The sequence below is a fragment of the Typopeltis vanoorti genome, chromosome 11, assembly GCF_054136105.1.
Source record: "Typopeltis vanoorti isolate ZY-2024b chromosome 11, IOZ_Tvanoo_1.0, whole genome shotgun sequence".
In the NCBI taxonomy this organism is placed as follows: Eukaryota; Metazoa; Arthropoda; class Arachnida; order Uropygi; family Thelyphonidae; genus Typopeltis; species Typopeltis vanoorti.
The window spans coordinates 6253409-6275680 of NC_143559.1; the positions used below are offsets into that span (position 1 = coordinate 6253409).

A 22272-nucleotide genomic window follows, 5' to 3' on the forward strand; every position below is an offset into this window, starting at 1 on the left:
TATTGTTCCTCCTGGCAAATACTCCTCACACATCCTATCTTGAACACCACAGATCAATGAGTCCCCATACATTATACCTCTTACCTCTCTCACCTATTGTTTCCATTCTCTCCTCTTCTTTCATTCTCTTACGTCTCTCTCATCTCCTATTCTCTCTTCTAGCATTCCCAAAGCATATCAAAGGCATCTCTGAACATCTTTCAAAAATTATGAAGAAATACAAACTTGCTACTGCCTACAAATCAATCAACCAGATCTATAACTTGTTGCCTTCTCCTAAAGACAAACTCTCACCTCTGATGCTACCTGATGGCATGTATGAGGTTCCATGCTCCTGAAAATTGTCTTACTATGGACAGACAGGAAGAGCTGTTCATAAATGCATTTCAGAACATCAAGACCATATCCGTCTTATCAAACCGCAGAAATCTGGCCTCACACAACACGGAGTTGAAAACCTAAACCATATGATCCATTGAAAAAAGACCAAACTTCGACAAAGATCTCTATATTAACATGAACGTTTATATAAAGAAAGTGCTGAAGCCCTGCTTCACAGACCAAATCTAAACAGTAATGACGTTCTTGCTATTCCTAAAGTATGGGAAATTGTCATACAAAATTGTGAAAAAAAATAGTTTTTTATGTATGTTATCTTATTTTAATGTAATTATTTTTTTTCTCCTCCAGATATATTTTAATTTAATTATATAACACATTACTGTATGCATACTGGGATTCCATTGTAATCATGCACCCTAAATGTGTGTTATTCCTAGTATTGTTTGAATTAACTGTATTGACGATGTCCTTTGATACTTTGGATGAAATATTTACTTATTAAAACTTACCACTGTGGTTTTCTATCATCATGCTGACACTGCTTGTTTGACTAAACAAATACAGTTAGCATGATGATAGAAAACTACCATGAGTTGTGATGTGACTTTATGCACAAACTTTGTTTGCTTAGACTTGGATAATGGATGAAATACACAGGGTTGAATTCCACATGATTGGAGCAGAGCTCTCATAGTAACCATCTATAAAAAGGGAAATAAAAACTAATGAGAGAATTAGAGAGGTGTTTCCCTACTGAGTGTTTCTAGTAAGATTTATGCAAGTATACTTGAGAAATGGCTAAGAAAAATTGTGGAAGAGAAGTCTGGTGAAGAACAAGCTTGATTCAGGCCAAATGGAGGTTGTATGTATCAGATTTTCACTTTAAGACAAATAGATGAGAAGTTTTGAGAATATAACAAGGATTGTGTCACGCAATATATAGTCTCTATTTAAGCTGTAAGTCAGCAGTTAGAATTGAAGGATGTATAGGAAGACGGTTTGATGTTAAATCAGGTGTGCGACAAGGGTGCATATTATCTCCACTGTTACTGATTACACAGGACAACAAAATTTTATGAGTCATACCACCAGATTAATTTAGTCATTTCTTATAGATTTTGAGGCGCTGAACATGAATATGGTAATGAAAATGCAAAATTGGCTATGGTTTGTTCGAGATCCACAATAGTTTCTTATATAATAGAGTAATACATGTATATACCAGTAAATGCCCACTTCCAAGTTCAACAGCCTGTCACTTGTATACAGCTGCTTAAGATCATCTCTAGCGAGTCCAACAGCAGTAAGCTAACATGGAAGTGGATCACTTTCCCTGGTGGGCATTTCTCCATCATTGCAATTTCCTGATGGAAACGTTCACCATGCCACAGTTATCAGGGAAGAAATCCAAGTTGGAATGGAGCAAGAGTATTTTTAAGGACATATTGCAGCCAAGTTTGTGATACAGAGACAACAAGCCCTCAACCAGTTCCTTGTAGTGTTCTGCCTAGCCATTTCCAAGAAAGTTAGTTAGCATAGACAAAACGCGTCCCAAGCTTCAAACTTTTTTTGCATCATTCTGTAGCATGTTGTTGAACATCTCGTCAATGAAGAGCTCTCAGATCTGAGGACCCACAAAAACTCATTCTTTAATTTTTGCTTTGCTGAGTTGAGTAAATTTGTCAGCCAGGTACTTGAAAGCTGATCCAGTCCAGTCCACGGCTTTGACGAAGTTTTTACCAGACCAAGTTTGATAAACAGAAACAGAAGCAGAATTTTGTGCATTTCTGCCAGTGCTCGGTGTTGTACTTTCTTCTCTCTGACATTCAGAGATTCCTCGCAGGCTAGTCTCTCTTCACATCGGGCAAAGTCCTTGCTCAACTGTCCCATTTACACAAAAAACAGCAGTACTTCATACATTCCAGCTGCAGATCCATCAACACAGACACTACATTTAAGTCATCACAGAGATGCCAGCCATACTTGCCGTATTGAAGACAGTCCAGCTGTTTTAGGTTGTCATAGGTTTCTTTCATGTAAACAGCATGTCCGACTGGAATGGATGGATGGAAGTTGGTTTCCATTATGCAGCAACACCGCCTTGAGATTCAATTTCAACAAGTCTATAAATAATCACCACTCATGCAGGTCATGTTTGATTCAAAGAGCAGTGATCAGGCCATCTATATTGTAGTAGAACACAAAGTCATCTTGCTTTCGAAAATAAGTTGCAAACTGCTCATGACAAGTGCGAAATGAAGTCATTTGGACATTTTCCTTGAGAAGATTCCATTGTAGATGTCTTGATCCTCGTAACTGTGCTTTGGCCTTGGACATCTCCAGACAAGATTCTTCAGTTCTTCTTGTGTGAATGTGTAGTGCAGATGACGCACTGTGGCCGACATATGGATCATCATTAGACATCGAAGGCTCGGGAGAACACTACATCGGTTCTCTTCATAATCCTCTGAATCGGTAGAAAATTCTTTTCGAGGTTCAGAAACAGGAAGTCCTTTGCGGTGCAGAACTGGTTGGAGAGCAGATAGTATATTCGGGTTTGCTATTGTCCACTTCTTTATCCTTATGATGCCTCGAGAAACAGGTTGTAAAATGCAGAAGAAACAGTCATTTGCATGATTGCTTGGCTCCCTCCAAACCATAGGAGCAGCAAATAGCGTAGACACTTTACTGCCATTCAGCCACTTCGAACGATTTCTAGCATACGTACTGCATCGTATGTGTGGATCCAAGCCTTGTCCTGGTCCCCAATTTTACATCTAAAATAAAGCTCATACATCCTTTTCACTAACAGAGTGATGGCCTTTATCTGGATTGCAAACATCACTTCCCTGTAAATGTTACAAAAGTTATTTGCACTATTAACAAAAGTATGAGGCATCACTACTGCTGGGTTTACACTGCAGGGCTCACTTGTGTAGTAATTATGATGCAGGAGTAAACAAGAATGTAACCCAAGAAGTCGCACAAACACTTGCTCACCATACAAGACTTCACTTTATACTAATCATTGCATCATCTTACGACAGCAATGTCATGACCCAAGTACACTGCATCAGCCAGTGATGCAATAGCGGCTGGGGGTGTTGGAAGTTTTTTCACTTGGTTATGCTATAAATTAAAGATACCAAGAAATTTTATACTTGGTTTAATCCTTTATCCAAGTGTAAGCAAACAAAATATTTTCAGGACTGGGGCAACTCGTGGTAAAGGTGGTATGACTTCACATCACTTGCCTTATTATCCCATAATTCAAAGCACATCTCCTTGCAGACATGTATAATGCTATGCATTACGGGAAGGGTCACTACTCAGACCGGTTCCTTGTATTATGTGCAGATTACCTCTCCAAAAACTCGTGATCCCCCAGATCACCCAATAATGAGTGACCCGAAGGATCTTTTAACTCAGCGTTGTTCCACTCAGCAACAGCCTCACCCCATCACCGAGAAGAATTCTCAGCATTGGCAGGCCCACCCCGCTGAGTAGAGCAGCTGATATCTCATCTGAGGAGTAACAGCAACAGCTGAGCCTCACTTAAAACTTCATTGGCTACAGCACTGCCATTCATTACCCTGGGCAAAAACTCTGCTTCCCCGGAATCAAGTCACCAACTGGTTTCCCTGTTTAAGTGTGGGGTTACCTCTCCAAAAACTACTGGGTGACTCATTGTTGGGTGATCCTGGAAATTATGGGTTTTTGGAGAGGTAACCTCACACATAATACAGGGAAACTGGTCTGGGTAGTGACCCTTCCCTTAATGCATAGCATTATACATGTCTGCAAGGAGATGTGTTTTGCATTATGGGATAATAAGGCAAGTGATGTTGAGTCATACCATCTTTACCACGAGTTGCCCCAGTCCTGAAAATACTTAAGGTGCAAACTTTGTATGCTTACACTTGGATAAAGGATTAAACCAAGTATATAATTTCTTGGCATCTTTAATTTATAGCTGCTAGGGGTGTTGTGTATGAATGGCTGATGCAATACGGTGCAATATTTTGAAAATAGATATCATTGCCCAATGATATCTATGTACGCAATGTGGAGTAAATCTCTCCTAAACAAGAGCCAATCAACAGATTTTATTGTCATTTTCATGTTCAACACATCAAAATTAGTAAAGAATCACTATTTTTGTTTCAGAGGCAAATTGTGTGTTGTCGAGTGTTATCGACAACACACAATTTGAAGATCATATTATGAAGAAATGTGGTATTAAATTTGATATGAAAATTGATGTCAATGTTAGATCTTTACTTTATGCAGATAATGTTATACTTCTGAATAAATCCAGTACAAGTCTGCAAGATTCCCTCACTAAATTGAATAACTGTTGTAAAAAATTTGGCCTGAAAATCAACAATAAAAAGACAGACAATGAAAATAGACAGAAACATTGAAAACATGAATTGAATCTACCTAAATGGTGAACCTATTGAACAAGTAAAACATTTCTGCTATTTAGGCACAATTTTTAGTGAAGATGGTAAATTAAATATGGAAATAGACCACAGAATTAGTAAATCTGGTATGGCAGGAATCCAGCTGAATAAATTTATATGAAATAAGAAAAAAATTAGTCAAAACACTAAATTAGTGTCAAACCAATTTTAACTTATGTATCTGAGAGCTGAGTTAGAAATAAAACACTTGATCAAAGATCGAGACTAATGAATATGAGAGTTCTGAGAAAGATTAGCAGAGTGAATAATGGCATCAATGGCAGTATCACATTAAAAATGAAGATATTAGGAAAGAACTTATTATTATTAACATCTGACCTCCATGGAATTGGAGACTCATCATGGGAGGTACACACTATAGCACACAATGCTCATCCATCCATGCTTTAAACTGATTCAATGTGTCTACATCCACAACATACTCAGGCAACGCATTCCACTCACCAGTAACTCTCCATGCAAAGAACCTACTCCTCATTCCTCTACTCACACCCTCCTTATACAGTTTCCAGCAATGGCCTCATGTTCTACCCCCCCCCCCCCAAATCTCCTCAGAACTTGCCATTAATTCAGGAATGTGTTAGCTGAGCTAATCTCAGGTGGTATGGTCACTTAAACACAGGAAAGATCAGAAAAAGAAGTGTCTTTTGGCAAGAAAAACACCCAGTGGAAGGACAAGATGTGGATGGATTGATACAGTAAACAGTGCCTTAAAAAAGAGAAATGTAAGATCTGAAAATAGTGGAATCTTGACAGATAATCAATTAATTTGGAGAAAAATTGTTGATCAGAAGTTAGTAATGGTGTAACGATGATGATTTAAATACTTAATCTAACATTTGTAAACAGCAGAAAGTGCCAAAATTGGTAAGTTTTTTTAACTTGGGTTTATTATCTATTCACGATGCCAAGCAATTATATATAAACTTGGTTTTTAATCCTATTTCCCAAGTGAGCAAACAGACAAGTCAGTCAAGTTTGTGCCCGCACGTAATGCAAGTCTGAGGCAACTCTTGGCAGTGCCAATCCAGGCAACTCGTGGTAATGGTGGATTAAGCTCTGATCTGAAGCAATACCATGAGTTGCCTCAGACTTGCACTACGTGCAGGTGCAAACTCGACTTACTTGTCTGTTTGCTCACTTGGGAAATAGGATTAAAAACCAAGTTTATATAAAATTACTTGGTATCTTGACTACATAATAAACCCAAGTTAAAAAAACTTTCTACATCTATCTCTCATCCTGAGATTTTATTTAATAACGTCAAAGCACCTTGTGGCAACTTGTTTAGGTAAAATTCATAAGCTCTGCATTACTTCAACCTTAGCATTTTCAGGTCTGGCTTCCACTGACGAGACCTCAATAAAGGTTGAAACCGGTGTGGGTAGTGGCCATTGCCTTTAATGCATAGCATCACATATCTTCGCAAGGGGATGTGCTTTACATTAAGGGATAATGGAAAGTGATCAGAGCTTAACCCACCTTTATCACGAGTTGTACTACCATGAGTTGCCTCAGACTACGTGCAGGCGTAAACTTGACTTACTTGTCTGTTTACTAACTTGGGAAATAGGATTAAAAACCAAGTTTATATAAAATTACTTGGTATCTTGAATACATTGTCAAAATTGGTATTAGTTTTTTCTTATGTCCATTATAATATTAAATTATAACCATTAATAATTGATTGCTTGTGTCCAGTAACGAACTTATTAGAAAACTAGTGAAATATTAGCAGCTAAGTAAATAACTCCTTATCTATTTTGATGCTTTTGTGTTGTGAATTATATTGCTAAACCTGTAATGAACAACTGGGAACACCTAAATTTATTCATTCAACTTAGCAAAGAATGAATGATTTTTAAAATAACCAAGAAAATTTTGAAAATAATTTCAATTAATTGCATAGAATGCAACTGAAGACCACCTTTATTTTTTTCCATTTGCTTCATCTACAAATAATAATCTGTGTATTAAGAGTACATACTTATGGTGTAGTAGAACAGTTTGGAATGAAAATTTCCATAGATAAAACTAAAACAATGGCATTTTGTGAACAAACTCCAGTTAGAAGTAAAATAGTTATGAATAATAAAATAATAGAACAGATAAATACTTTCAGTTATCTTGGATGTGAAATGTCATATGAAGGAGAAAAGGATATAAAATTAAAATCTTCAAAATTTTTACAGATTATAAGCCTGATAAATAGAACACTCAATCCAAATATACTACAAAAAGAAACACGCTTGAAAATATACAATACTTTATTATATGCCCACATTATTATATGGTAGTGAAATTTGGGCAATAAACAAACAAGATAAACAAAGATTAAAAACAAGTTAAATGAGATTTATGAGAACTTCAAAATACACATTATTAGACCAAAAAAGGAAAGAAGATATTTTAAAAGAACTAAAAACAAAATCAATAGAAGAAAAACTAAACAATTATAAACAAAAATGGATACAACATATAAACCGAATGGCCAACACCCGATATCCCAAACAAATGCTTAAATAAAAACCAACTGGAAAGAGAAGGCCAAGTAGACCGCAAAAAAGGATACTGGATGGATAACGAGACCTGAACAGACTAATATTATTATTATTATTATTATTGAGAGAGAGATCTCCAGGGAGTCAGAGACTGATCGAGGAAGGCCACATACTACACACACCAGCTCTCATACTTATTCTTGAATTCATTCACACTGCTTGCACTCACAACATCCAATGGCAATCCATTCCAATGACGTACCACCCTCTGAGAGAAAAATCTAGCCCTCACACCCTACTTGCCGGCCTTCATTCTCAGCTTCCAAGGATGCCCTCTCATCCTTTTCTTACCCTCCATAAATTGAGAAATTCCATCAATTGAAATCCTGTATGACTCTTTCAGAAGTTTATGTCTCAATCATATCAATCATACCTCTTTCTCCTGTTGAAAATTTATTTATCACTAGGTTAGACTATAATAGATTTAGTTTAATCCTTTATCCCAGTGAGAGCAAACAAAGTTTGCACCTGAAAATATCTTCAGGACTAAATATAGTGTTGTACTATCTTATCCAGTAAGTAGTGCAACACCAAGGCAACTCGTGGCAAAGGTGGAGCAAGCTACCAGGCACTTCTAACCCAGTATCTCCCATAATGCAAAACACATTTCCTATGTGGATATGTATACTGTTATGCATTAAAGGGATTGGCCATCTACCCTCATTGGGATAAAGGATTAAACTAAATCTATTATAGTCTAACCTAGTGATAAATAAATTTTCAACATCTTTCTCTAAATCCAGAGTAATTTTTAAAAAAAAAGGTGATAAACCTTTTGGCAACTCCCATAGGCACAGATGACTTGCTACTGCTTCTGCCTGGTATCTCCAGCTCTGGGCCTGGCTCCCACTGAAGAGACCTCAATAAAGGTCGAAACTAGTCTGGGTAGATGGCCAATCCCTTTAATGCATAACAGTATACATATCCACATAGGAAATGTGTTTTGCATTATGGGAGATACTGGGTTAGAAGTGCCTGGTAGCTTGCTCCACCTTTGCCACGAGTTGCCTTGGTGTTGCACTACTTACTGGATAAGATAGTACAACACTATATTTAGTCCTGAAGATATTTTCAGGTGCAAACTTTGTTTGCTCTCACTGGGATAAAGGATTAAACTAAATCTATTATAGTCTAACCTAGTGATAAATAAATTTTCAACATCTTTCTCTAAATCCAGAGTAATTTTTAAAAAAAAGGTGATAAACCTTTTGGCAACTCCCATAGGCACAGATGACTTGCTACTGCTTCTGCCTGGTATCTCCAGCTCTGGGCCTGGCTCCCACTGAAGAGACCTCAATAAAGGTCGAAACTAGTCTGGGTAGATGGCCAATCCCTTTAATGCATAACAGTATACATATCCACATAGGAAATGTGTTTTGCATTATGGGAGATACTGGGTTAGAAGTGCCTGGTAGCTTGCTCCACCTTTGCCACGAGTTGCCTTGGTGTTGCACTACTTACTGGATAAGATAGTACAACACTATATTTAGTCCTGAAGATATTTTCAGGTGCAAACTTTGTTTGCTCTCACTGGGATAAAGGATTAAACTAAATCTATTATAACCTCTTTCTCCTGTTTGCTTGTGTCTACAGTCTACAAATTCTCAATCTGTCTTCATAATCAGTATTCAACAATCCTGATATCATTTTTAAACACTTTCCTTTGTAATAATATCCTTATCTTTACAGTACATGTGAACATTTGTTTCAGCATTGCAATTATCTTTTGAGTTGTATTTGCAATCTTTGCCACATGGCTCCTAAACTTCAACTTCCTGTCTATTAACACTCCAAGATCCCTCCCTAGCCTCATCAGTTTCTTCTAGCCTAATCCCACCAATATAATATCACACTGGATATCTAATCATGCTGAAGTGAATGACACTACATTTACTGACATTGAACTGACACCCATTTCCCCATGCCCGCAATTCCAGTCTATTCAAATCATTCTGCAAAGACTGCATATCAGTAGCATTCCTGATTACCCTACCTATCTTTGCATCATCAGCAAATAACTGTATGTCGCTTGTCAAATCCTTCCCAATATCATAAATGTACAGATTGAATAACAGTGGACCAAGCACTGATCCTTGTGGTACACCACTTGTTAAACCTTGCAGACTCAGATCCTCCGTATACCACTTTTTGATATCTGTCAGTCAGCCATCTTCTTATCGCTGTTAATATTGTATAACCCAAACCCATTTTCTCCAATTTATGCAGCAGTCTGCCATGCTGTATTCTGTCAAAAGCCTTGGCAAAATCCAAAAGTATCATGGTGTATCCATTCCCCTTGTCTAGTTCAATGGTAATATTGTTATAGAATGTGAGCAAGTTGCTAAAACATGATCTTCCCTTAGTAAACCATGTTGTTCACTGCAAAGTAGAGATTCACTGTCAATTCATTTCTAAATGCAGGCCCTAACCAATTTTTCCAAAATCTTCACTACTACTTCTGAGATACTAATTGGTCAATAGTTGGATGCACTGGTCTTCACACCACCCTTGTGCAATGGAATTACCATACATTCCTTCCATTCCTGTGAAATCTTCCCTGTTTTGAGACTCATATTAAGCATCCTGGTCAAAGGAATGGCCAGTTCAGCTGAACACTCTTTTAGCACACATGCTGAAATTCCATCAGTCCCGATTGCTGAATTCTTATTCAGTTAGTGTAACAGCTCTAATACCTCGGCCTCACACACATGCGTTTCTTCATCTAGTGAAGAGGTATGGTCTATATGGTACTAATATGGTCTATACTCGTAATTAGCATTATGATGATGATGATGACTTATGGTGTTCAACTACGCAATAATAAGCAACTAAGTAAATGCAAAGCAGTTTATCAGACCATTTAAACATTCTATCTACTTCCTAATAAGTGATAAAATATAGGTTAATTTTGTTACATATACTTAATTTTTTGCCAAATTATCCTAGTATTTCCTTAAGCATTAATACCTGAAAAATTAACAAATCTTTCTCATGACAAACTAGAATCAGATGACCTAGGAATTAAATGTTAATTGAAAGAAAACTGCTATACTAGGATAAATGAACAATATGTTATGTGCAGAGATAATGAGATTGCTTCCAGTAGTTGGTTAGAAATTGAAGAAACTGTGACAAAAAAGCAGTTAGTACGGTTAATTTTAATGTCAATTTTTTGAAAGAATATTTCACTGCAATGATTATAATTATTACATATAAAATAACAATAGCAACTCTGTAAGAAGAGTATAACCAACACCTTTGTTAGTAGCAGACCATACCTCTTGTGTCAGTAAAGTTAGTTTCACAAAAAAGCCCTAGGGTTAGCACGAGGATCTTTCTGGTTGCGATAGCGTACAGTCAACCAAACACCAACAAACTGAAAGAGAAACTTGATACATATTTTGAACTACTAGACAATTTTTGTGATTACATTAGACATAATTATATAAATACAATGTCTAATAAAACAATAGTAGTCTATCTCTTGATTATCCAGTTAGAGGCAAAATGAAAAAAAAAAAAACATCTGTTCATTTATTAATATCATTTGTTTTCAATCCTTTTTTTTTTTACGAAAGACTATTATTATTATAGCATATATATGAGGCCCATACTAATCATTATTTACACAATGATTAACAACCCTTCTCTTTAAACTCATTCACTAACAAAATACTCATAACTCTGACAACCAATTTTGCTCATTCATCATTCTCAAAGAAAAAGTCTATCCTCAAAGCCTTGCTAACCATATTATCCTTACACCAATTTGAGTGCAATTCCCTTGCACTCTCTTGTAAACTATCAAGTACCAATAAAGGTGGTTGAAACCGGTCTGGGTGGTGACCTTTCCCATAATGCATAGTATTATACACGTCCATAAGGATATGTGCTTTGCATTATGGGACACTAAGGCAAGTGATGTGAAGTCATTAGCCTTTATATACGATTTCCCCAGTCCTGAAAATGCTTCAGGTGCAAACTTTGTTTGCTTACACTTGGATAAAGGATTAAAGCAAGTATATAAGTAAGAGTACAGGTGTGACAACCCTGCAAGAGGATTTGAATAAACTGGACAGATGAGCAAATGAATAGGGTGAAAGAGCAAATGAAATAGGTTTAATGCAGCAAAATGCAAAGTCTTGAAGTTTGGGATACATCAATGGGAGGCTGAATACTCGATTGGAGGAGCTGTACTGGAGGAAGTAGGGAGACAAGAGATCTGGGAATGATGATTGATAGAAAACTGAAATTCAAGGAGTATGTTGCAAAGGTGTTGAAGGTAACCCAGAGGATTGCTGCAATACTGAGAAGGATGCTGACCTGCAGAGATAAAAGATTTATCATTCCATTGTATATGACCCTGATCAGACCACACTTAAACTACTGTTCTCAAATTTGGTCCCGAGGATTTGAAGGGGTTAAATTAGCTGTGGAAAGGGTGCAGAGGCGGATAACAAAGATGGTTTCAGGACAGTACAATGTCAGTTATGAGGATTAGGTTAGGGAATGTGGACTGCAGAGTGTGGTGAATAGAAGAAGGAAGGTGATATGATCAAGAATTTTAAACTGTTGAGAGGCAGTTACAGGGTGGACACTGGAAAGTTCTTTTGCTTGGTGGAACAGTGGGAAGGAGCGATGACAAAGGGCCATCCATGGAAGTTACAAAAGGAAGCTGTCAGCAAGGGCGAAGAGTGGTTTCTTTATGTGGAGGGTGGTTGAACAATGGAATGCATTGCCTGAGAGAGTGGTGAGAGCAAGAATAGTCAATGAGTGGTATGACAGACTTTCTGTTTCTTAAGAAGGACTTCCCACGATGAGTCTCTTCACTCCATGAAGACCTGAATAATAATAATTTCTTGGTATCTTTAAATTTATAGTATAACCAAGTAGAAAAACTTCCAATTTCTATCAAGTATCAAATAATTTCTTCAGGATCTCTTGAGAACATGAATTTTTTATCTTGTATAAAAGACAAAAAGACAAATCAGCCTGAAGGCAAATAATATTTACAAACAAGAATACCACTCGGAGATGCATAATATGTAGATTGAGGATTAAGTGGACAGATTGTGTGGTGCATGCACAGTGTCCTCCTGTGATGAGTCCTTTCACTCCTTGGAGGTGAAATGTAATCATCATCATCATCAAATTCCTGCTATGTACTCTCAAGGGGTGTACAGAATATGATAGTACTACATGAAAAATTTACATCATTATTAACTTCCTATCTACAATTTTCCTCCAAATCAGTCTGTTACTTGTCAAGACTCCAACATTATCAGATCTTATATTTCTATCGTCTAAGGCACTTTGTACAGTATCAATCCACCTAATTCTTGGTCTTCCTCTGGGTCATTTTCCTGCTAACGCATTCCTGGATGCTGACAATGTCAAGTTCTTTCCTAATATCCTCATTTTTAATATGATATTGCCATTGATGCCATCTGTTCACGCCTCTAATCTTTCTCAGGACTCTCATATCTGCGGTCTCTAGTCTTTGGTCAAGTGTTTTGCTTCTGACCCAGCTCTCAGATCCATAAGTTAAAACTGGTTTGAACACTGTCTTATATACAGCTAATTTAGTGTTTCGACTAATTTCTCTCTTATTCCATATGAATTTATTCAATTGACTTCCCACCATACCAACTTTGCTGATTCTGTTGTCTATTTCCATATTTAATTTACCATATTCACTAAAAATTGTGCCTAAGTAGCTGAAATGTTTTACTTGCTCCACCGGTTCTCCATTCACAACACGGTTGACATTTTCAATGATTCTGCCTATTTTCATTGTCTTTGTCTTTTTGTTGCTGAGCATCATACCATATCTGTTACAACAGTTATTCAATTTAGTCAGAGAATCTTGCAGACTTGTAGCGGATTTATTTAGAAATATAATATCATCCGCAAAAAGCAAAGAGCTGACATTAACATCTCCAATTTTGATATCATGTTTAATACCACTTTCCTTCATAATGTGATCCATATAGATAACGAATAACACAAGGGATAATGTACATCCTTGTCTCACACCAGATTTAACATTAAACCATCTTCCTGTACTTCCTTCAATTCTAACTGCTGACTTACAACTCAAATAAAGACTAACTATTGCTTGATATAATGCCCCATTGACACACCATATAACTGTAGCGTATTGAATAGCTTCTTTCTTGGCACCTTGTCATATGCCTTTTCCAAATTGACAAAACTTAAATACAGATCTTTGTTATATTCCCATGATTTCTCCACTATTTGTCGTAAAGTGACGATCTGATCCTGACAGCCTCTATTTTACCTGAATCCAGCTTGTTCTTCACCAAGCTTTTCTTCCACAATTCTTCTCAACCGTTTCTCAAGTATACTTACATATATATATATCTTACCAGAAACACTCGGTAGGGATATACCTCTGTAATTCTCACATTCAGTTTTATTTCCCTTTTTATATATGGGTACTATGAGAGCTCTACTCCAATCGTTTGGAAGTCGACCCTCTGTCCAGGCTTTCTGAACTATGCAGTGCAGCCACTGTAAGACTCTTATACCACCATACTTCAGTATATTTCCGGTTGAATATCATCTACTCCTGCTGCCTTTCCACATTTCAAGCCTTTGATGGCTTTTTCTACTTCAAGTATGGATATGTATTCCTGACTGCATGCCTGGTCAGTGTTTTTTTTATCACTGTGCTGTCATCACTGCTTGTTTCATTTAGCAAATTTTCAAAGTAATTACTCCATACTTCAAGGATATCTTTTTCTCCCGTTTTCATGTCACCTTTATCATCTCTAACTCCTTTTACAGCACTCTTTCCTCGATTCCTAAGCTTCTTCAACAACTTCCAGAATATTTTGCCACCTTCTTGATATTTATTTTCTATGTTCTTGCTAAAGTTCTCCACTGACTTTTGTTTAGCTAGTTTTACACACTGTTTAGCTTTCTTACATTTGTCTCTGTATTCTCTAAGAGCACAAGCTGACTTATTTGCCAGGAACTTTTGATATGCTTTCTTCTTTTCTTTCACTGCCTCTTTAACTTCCTGTGGAGTTCTAATTTTCCTATCCTTGCAGACAACTTCACCACATGCCTCTCTAGCTGAATCAATCAGGGTTTTCTTCAATGCTTGCCACTGAATCTGCAAGGTTTGGTTCCTGTTCTCAAACTCTTTCATTTTTTCTTCAATAATCTTTACGTATTTTAGTCTACAGTTCACATTTGAGAGCTGCTCAACTTTTATTCGCTTTAAAACTTTTTTACATGTTATTCTTTTCAATATGAAATTCAATTTTATCCTGCTCAAGACCAAATAGTGATCACTTCCAATTTCAAATCCTCTGTACACTCTGGTGTCCTGCACCAGGGAGAAAACATCATTATCAACAATAACATAGTCAATGAGGCTTTTCTTATTCCTTGCCTCTTCTCTCCATGTGAATTTGTGCACATTTTTATGTTGGAACATGGTGCTAGTAATAACCAGTCCATGTCCTGAGAAGAAATCCAACAGGTATTTGCCATTATTATTAGCTTAACTCTTTTTTCCTAATTTTCCCAAAACATTTTTGTATGTCTGACAATCACTCCCTACTCTGCTATTTAGATCCCTAACAAGGACCAACTTTTCCTTTTTCATTGTGTCAGTAGCTTTCTCTAGAGCCTCAAAAAATTCCTCCACTTCTACCTTAGTAGAACCTTCTGTGGGACCATAGGCACAAATAAGTCTCATTGTCCAGTTCCCCATTCTAATATTTGCCCAAATCACTCTACTTGACACTGCCTGCCATTCAAGAAGATGAGGCTCGTATTTTGTGTTGAATACTATGGCTACTCCTTCTTTTCCTTGATTGTCATTGCCTGAATATAACATTTTGTATTTATTGCTCAGAAAGATCTCACCAGTTTTTGTCTTTTTTGTTTTAGTCACCCCTATTATGTCGATCTGGTACTTATCTAATTTTTCCGCTAGCTCTATTTCTTTGCCATTCAGGCTTCTTATGTTGATAGTACCGATCTTTAACTCTGGTGATGTTGAGTTGGGGTTTGTTTTCAGATTTGTTCCAGTAGCTGACTTTTTGCTGTTCGCCCTGGTTCCCTGGCAAAAACAATGGGGGCCTTGTTTAACCGGGCAACGCCCCGGCCGTCATGAAATTTAATAATAATGTATAATAACATGTGAAATGTAATAATAATGTATAATAACATGTTTCTTTATTCTTTTTTATTTCATTTTGTTTTTTTATATCACTACATATGAGGACATGAATTTTTTATCAGAGGCAGCGAATGAAGAATAAACTGAGTTCTGGCCAACCCAACTAGTTATGAAAGCATGAGTATGTAACAAGGATCTGTGCTTATGTTTTGTAGATTTGGGAAAGACATATACAAGGGGGGGGGGGGCTTGGAGAGTTTTGATAAACACTTAGAACAAAATGACATTAAAGCAACTGATATAACCACAAGAAAGAACAAACAAGGATGTAAGAAGGTGCTTATCAGAACTTTCCAGATCTTCCCCTTCCTTGTAGGGACACCATGGCAATTGTCCAAGCAGAATTTCCTCCTGATATATATCAGCTCTGCTTCGGTTCGCCATGAACTTGAGCTATTTTGTTTGGCAAGGAAAATTCTACAAACAATTCGAGGGTATGGCCATAGGATCCCCTTTTTCTTGCCCCCCACACTAACATTTTCATGGAGACATTCACCAAGTGGCAAGAATGCTTGATGCACTTTCCTGTCTCATTTGAACAGCCCACATACAATTCAAAACAGAAGTAGAAAGTAACAACAGTCTGCCCTTTCTAGACACCCTGGTTACAAGACAACCAAATGGATCTTTGACCTTCACAGTCTACAGAAAACCCATACAGTTACTGTGTTGTAGTGCCTATGTGCACGTGCTTTTTTGTAAGTTCCTTTTGAAGATGGCAACGTGACGTTGTCGAAACATCGGAAATATTTATTAAAGTATTATTTAATTTATATTCTTATATACGTTGTCAACTTCTTAAGTGATTTAGTAATAATTTTAAATGATTCTGAAAGGGGAAAGTACAGAAAACTGAACTCTGGCTCAAATAGCGTTATTCCTTCTAGTCTCAGACCACTAGGTGCAACTTCTGTCCTTCCAAGCTTCAAAACCCTTCTCACATTTACCATCATAACTTATCCAAAAGATAAAAAAGTTCACCTCAAGGATTTATTCCTCTTGATTCACTGTCAGAGGAATATAACCTTCAATTGTAGTTTGCTGCATACCTTCTCTGGGTTTCTGTTAGAAAGGCAAAAGAAAAAGATAACTTGGATACCAGAATGTCTTCTAATCCTCACTCAAATGTACTCAAAAATTGTGCTCCAGATTTAAAACTCATCGTGCATTTTTGACAATCAAATCTTATATGTCATCTATTCTAGAGTACAGAAGTAAACCTACAGTCATAAAATTCTGAAAAACAGAGATAAGTTACCCATCGTATTATTGTCTGCACACTTCTGGAAAATAATGGAGATGGTCAACTTCTTTACTACCTAGGCATTCCATCTAGGTGACAAGTGACCACCACTATAGATTCCACCACTTCTAATCCACAGAGAATCTCCTGGCCAACATTAATCACCTCCACACAAGTCACAGATATGACTACAGAAACTCTCATGGTCACTCTTGACATTTGCAAAGCATTTGATTGGATCTGGAATAGAGGTCTACGTAACTTAAGAGATCTGCCATCTGTACTTTGCAACTCGATTAGCAGGTTTCTTTCTTCTGATTTCCTTACTAGCATCCAAGTACTTCAGGATTTGTACTCTTGTCCTATATGTCTTCTCTTTATGTAAACGATCTTGTGTTAATCTCAAATTCTATCTGTAGTTTGTGGATAATGGTGCACTCCATTTAATAAAAAGAAATTAGATAATTAAACTGTTTGGAATATGTGGAGTTATGATTGAAGCAACTAAGGCTATGAGGCTAGTGTATTATGTCTACAAAACTGTCTGTTTTACAGAATGAAAATCTCAAATTTCTGAAAGAAGACCCTGCCACCCCCTGCATATGAGACAGGCAAACTTACTTCAGCTGAAAAGCTCTTATAGAGGTTCTCATCTTAGAAAACAGGATTTGAATCCAATTCTTTTCAACCAAAAGACATCAACTGACCTAAATATCAGCTGAGATAAATAATTGACTACAAATGAATGGCTTCAGATTAATTAATTTGGTCTGGAATTATCTTCTTCTTATCATCTGCTCATGGCAGGTTGAGTTCCTCAAAGACGAATTTTTGCCATTTCTTTCTGTCTGCTGTCTTTTTATGAAGTTCTATTATGGAGTTTAAGTGGGTACTTTCATTAATCATGCCAATGCATTTTTTTCTTGGTCTTCCTTTGCTAGGCTGTCCTTCAATTCTGCCATTTAATATGTTTGGTAGTCTTTCTGGGTTCATTCTTGAAACATGTCCAAACCAGCTTAGTTGGCTCCATTTTAGTGCTGTAATTTATTTCCTTAAAGTTAAGTTCTTCTCTGACTTTTTCATTTATTTTTCTTTCTGTCCGGTTTGCTCTATTGATTTTTTATAGGCATTTCATTTCAAAAGCAATGAGTTTATCCATTTCTTTTTTTCTTAAGATCCAGCATTCAGAGCCATAGAGTACTGTGGGAATTATTATTATTATTATTTAGGCCTCCATGGAGTCAAGAGACTCATCGTGGGAGGTTCTTCTTCTTAGGAAACACAAAGTCTATCATACCACACCTTAAACTCATTGACCGTTCTTGTTCTCACCATTCTCCCAGGCAATGCATTCCACGGTTCAACTACCATCCAAGCAAAGAAACCACTCCTCACCCTCTTGCAAACAGCTTCCTTTCAAAACTTCCAGAGATGGCCCCTTGCCATTGCTCCTTCTCGCTGTCCCACCAAGCAAAAGAACTTCCCAATGTCCACCCTGTAACTGCCTCTCAACAGTTAAAAAGTATCGATCATATCACCTCTACTTCTTCTATCCACTAAATTCTGCAGTCCACATTCCATCAGCCGATCCTCATAACTGATATTGTACAGCCCTGAAACCATCTTTGTTATTAGCCTCTGTATCCTTTCCACAGTTAATTTATCCCCTTCAAATCCTAGGGACCAAATTTGAGAACAATAGTCTAAGTGTGGTCTTATCAGGGTTTTATACAAATGAATGATAACTCTTTTATCTCTGCAGGTCAGCAACCTTCTCAGTATTGCAGCAATCCTCTGGGTTACCTTCAACACCTTTGCAATATGTTCCCTGAATTTCAGTTTTCTATCAATCATCATCCCCCAGATCTCTTGTCTCCCCTACTTCCTTAGGACAGCTCCTCCAATCGAGTATTCAGCCTCCCATTGATGTATCCCAAACTTCAAGATTTTACATTTTGCTGCATTAAACCGACACCCTATTAATTTGCCTGTCTATCCAGTTTATTCACGTCTGCTTGCAGGGCTACCACATCTGAACTATTACTGATAATCCTTCCCAGCTTCACATCATTCCTTGATATTGCCTCACCATTCACAATTCTCTGATACCTATCAGACAGCCAATCCTGAATCCAGTTGACTAACTCGACATTTAAACCCATGTGCTGCAACTTAAATATCAGATGTCTTCGCAAAATCCAAAAAAATGCCAGTATATGCCTTCCACTCATCAACTGCTCTTGTCACTTTATCATAAAAGGCAATCATATTACTAAAGCAAAATCCCCCCTAACAAATCCATGTTGACTCTCACAGATAACATTACTCTCACTAATTTCTCCAAGACCTTAACAACTACTGATGACACACAAACTATAATTAGACACTTCCAGTCTGCAACCCTTATGCAACGGCATACTTTCCTTCCATTCCTTGGGTATCTTTCCTACAGCCAGACTTTTATTGAAGAGCCTGGTCAATAGAGCTGTCAGTTCTTTAGCACATTCTCTCAAAACCCGTGGTGAAATACCATCCGGTCCTGCAGCTCTACTGACATTCAGAGTACACAGTATTTGGAACACACCCTCTGCTTGCACCTCTAAATCCTGAACCTGCCCTGTCCCTCTAGTATTAAAACATTCTTCTCCACAATCTAATACTCCAATAAAGTGCTCACTGAAGAAATCCACTACGTCCTCTGCATCAGTCACTCTATTCAAATTTTTATCCCACAATCATTTCTCCTCTTACTAGCTAAAAAATTCCCTAGGATTTTCTTTGGATCTTAATGCCAATCTCTTCTCATATTACAGTTTTGCCTTCCTCACAATACTAGCCATTCTCCTGGCCTGTGTCTTATATTCTTCGTGCATCTGCCCTCAACCTGTCTCCTTATGTCTCTTCCATAATCTCTTTTTCAACTGCAGTTCCTGTTTGATATTGTTTGTCATCCACTTTACACTAAATTGTGTCTGCTTCTTCACTTGTGGAATACAGCTTATTGTTGCTGCTAACAAATATTCCTTCACAATTTCCCAAGCACAAATGATATCCTGGCCTTCCAATTCCATCTTCCATGAAACTGCCCCAATTTGATATCTAAAACTATTATAATCACCTGACTTATAATTCCACATACGTTCCCTTTTCTTTGATACTCCTGCATGTCTATTCATCTCCCAAGTCAAAACCACATGGTCACTCTCTCCAACTGGTGGGAGAGATGTTATCTCAGTTATTATTAGCTCTTCTGATGCTATGACCAAAAATCTTGAACCTCTTGTTCCCTCTATTACATGTTGTGTAAGACATTTGTCCCTCAAAAATTCTAGAAATTCCATTCCTTTATTACTACATGCATTTTCCTCTTCCCAGCTTATAATGCTGTAGTTAAAACCTCCCATAACAATCATTCTTCTTGCATTTGCCAAGCTCAACTGCCTAACCATTTCCTGCTCCCCACCTTCTGTGCTCCTTGGTTTGGAGCAACACCCTACTAAACATCCTGTCTTGGTCACTTCTAACTCACACCATATGCTTTCAAAACCATTAGTGTCACTGCTTTCCAATGCCTCCACTCTTATAGGGCATAAGTCATCACTAGCCATAAACAGTACTAAACCACCACATTTTCCTTTCCTATCCTGCCGAAAAATACTGTATCCTGCTACTTCATTTCCTGTTATTATATCATATTCTGTCAACCATGTCTCTGAGATCCCAATAATCTTTGACGAGGCTGATGCTATCAGTGCCACCAATTCATCTCCTTTATTTTGGATACTTCTGGCATTAGTAAAAACCATAAAAATGTCACTGCTTCTGTTTTATATATCTTTAATTTGAGTTCTTTGCTTAATCTTTTATTGTTCCATATTTTTTGTAGCTGCCCATTGTTATCCATCCATTATTGATTCTGTATATTCAGCGGCTAGAATGGTAAAAACGAGGCAAAACAATCCAACAACTGGTGGATTGTAACTTTCCAACATAAACTTCCCAACACAAAAAATTATCAAACTGCCATACATCCAGAACACATACAAAGCCTACAAATACATTTTCAAACAAACTGACTATAAAGTGGTGTTCATTATGAACCAAAAATTAGCAACACTTCTAAAACACACACACACACAAAAATAATATCAGAACATCCCAACGTAGTTTACAAATTTCCTTCTCAAAAAGACTGCGATGTCACCTACACAGGTTCTACTATCAGGTCTTTATGGGCAAGACTACAAGATTACTTCGGCAACTGTAACATCCCTATTCCAGAGCATTTAAATAGAAATAGAAGTGCATGCCATTGAACAGAAACATACTCCGCAAATCAACAAGGCCATAATATTAGACATACAAGATAATGAAACAATGCTTAGAACATTGGAAACGATAGCCATAAATGTGACAAACACTCCATAAATGTCCACCGACCCTACATAATCTCTGAGAGTTGGAAGCTCCATAACCTCCATAAAAATTAGGTCACAACTCCAACAAATAGGAAATAACACAAGCACACCAAAGACAGAAACACCAAGCCGACATGATACAGCCTCCACTTCCCCCATGAGTTCCAAAGACGACACACTGTCGAAATGGCTCACACCCTGTTACTCCCGCCCCTGACCTTTTCCCACCAATCCTTCCTCTTCCCCAAAAAATAGTTTCTATTTCAGATCCTTCTCTCACCCCCCCCCTTCCAAAGCACTCTCTGCCCACCATTAATAATAATATTATATATATAAAAACCCAGGTTTTTTTCAAATGATTCTTCCACATTGCAAATAACACAAGCACACCAAAGACAGAAACACCAAGCCGACATGATACAGCCTCCACTTCCCCCATGAGTTCCAAAGACGACACACTGTCGAAACGGCTCACACCCTGTTACTCCCACCCCTGACATTTTCCCACCAATCCTTTCTCTTCCCCCAAAAATAGTTTCTATTTCAGATCCTTCTCTCACCCCCCCTTCCAAAGCACTCTCTGACCACCCTTAATAATAATAATAATATTATATATATAAAAACCCAGGTTTTTTCAAATGATTCTCCCACATTGCTTTACCCCGACTTTTCCCAAAATCTCTTCCTTTAACAGCTTAACAGCAGATGAATGCATATCGCCAGGATAAGGAGACAGCCAACAACAACATCCAAAATGGTATGTCTGAATTTTCCTCCTATATCATTCTTCATATATCAGCTTTTTATAACACATCAGTAATGCCCTAAGTTTTGAGTAAAAAGCCAATGACATTGTGAAAAAGGGGCACTCCTAAATGAAAGCAGGCTATATTATTGTTTCCTATTTTCATTTGGATTGCTTCCCTTTTTCTTCCTATTGTTGGATCCTAGTTCTTCTTAATCTATACCTTGGATCCGACATGATTACTATTACGATGTTCTT

The 22272-nt window shown here is 37.3% G+C and overlaps 1 protein-coding gene across 4 annotated transcripts in view; it reads right to left on the bottom strand.

The window, feature by feature from the left end:
- Tsp97E (Tetraspanin 97E) overlaps nt 1-22272 on the bottom strand; it is a 223328-nt gene that overhangs the window by 16990 nt on the left and 184066 nt on the right. For 3 of the 4 annotated variants that reach the window (XM_090400028.1, XM_090400030.1, XM_090400029.1), the window contains exon 6: nt 10669-10766. The exons of the other annotated variant lie outside the window; for it this stretch is intronic. In XM_090400028.1, coding sequence (XP_090256154.1) covers nt 10692-10766 — 75 coding nt within the window. In that variant the 3' untranslated portion in view covers nt 10669-10691. The remainder of the gene's footprint in view (nt 1-10668; nt 10767-22272) is intronic. 4 annotated transcript variants of the gene reach the window in all.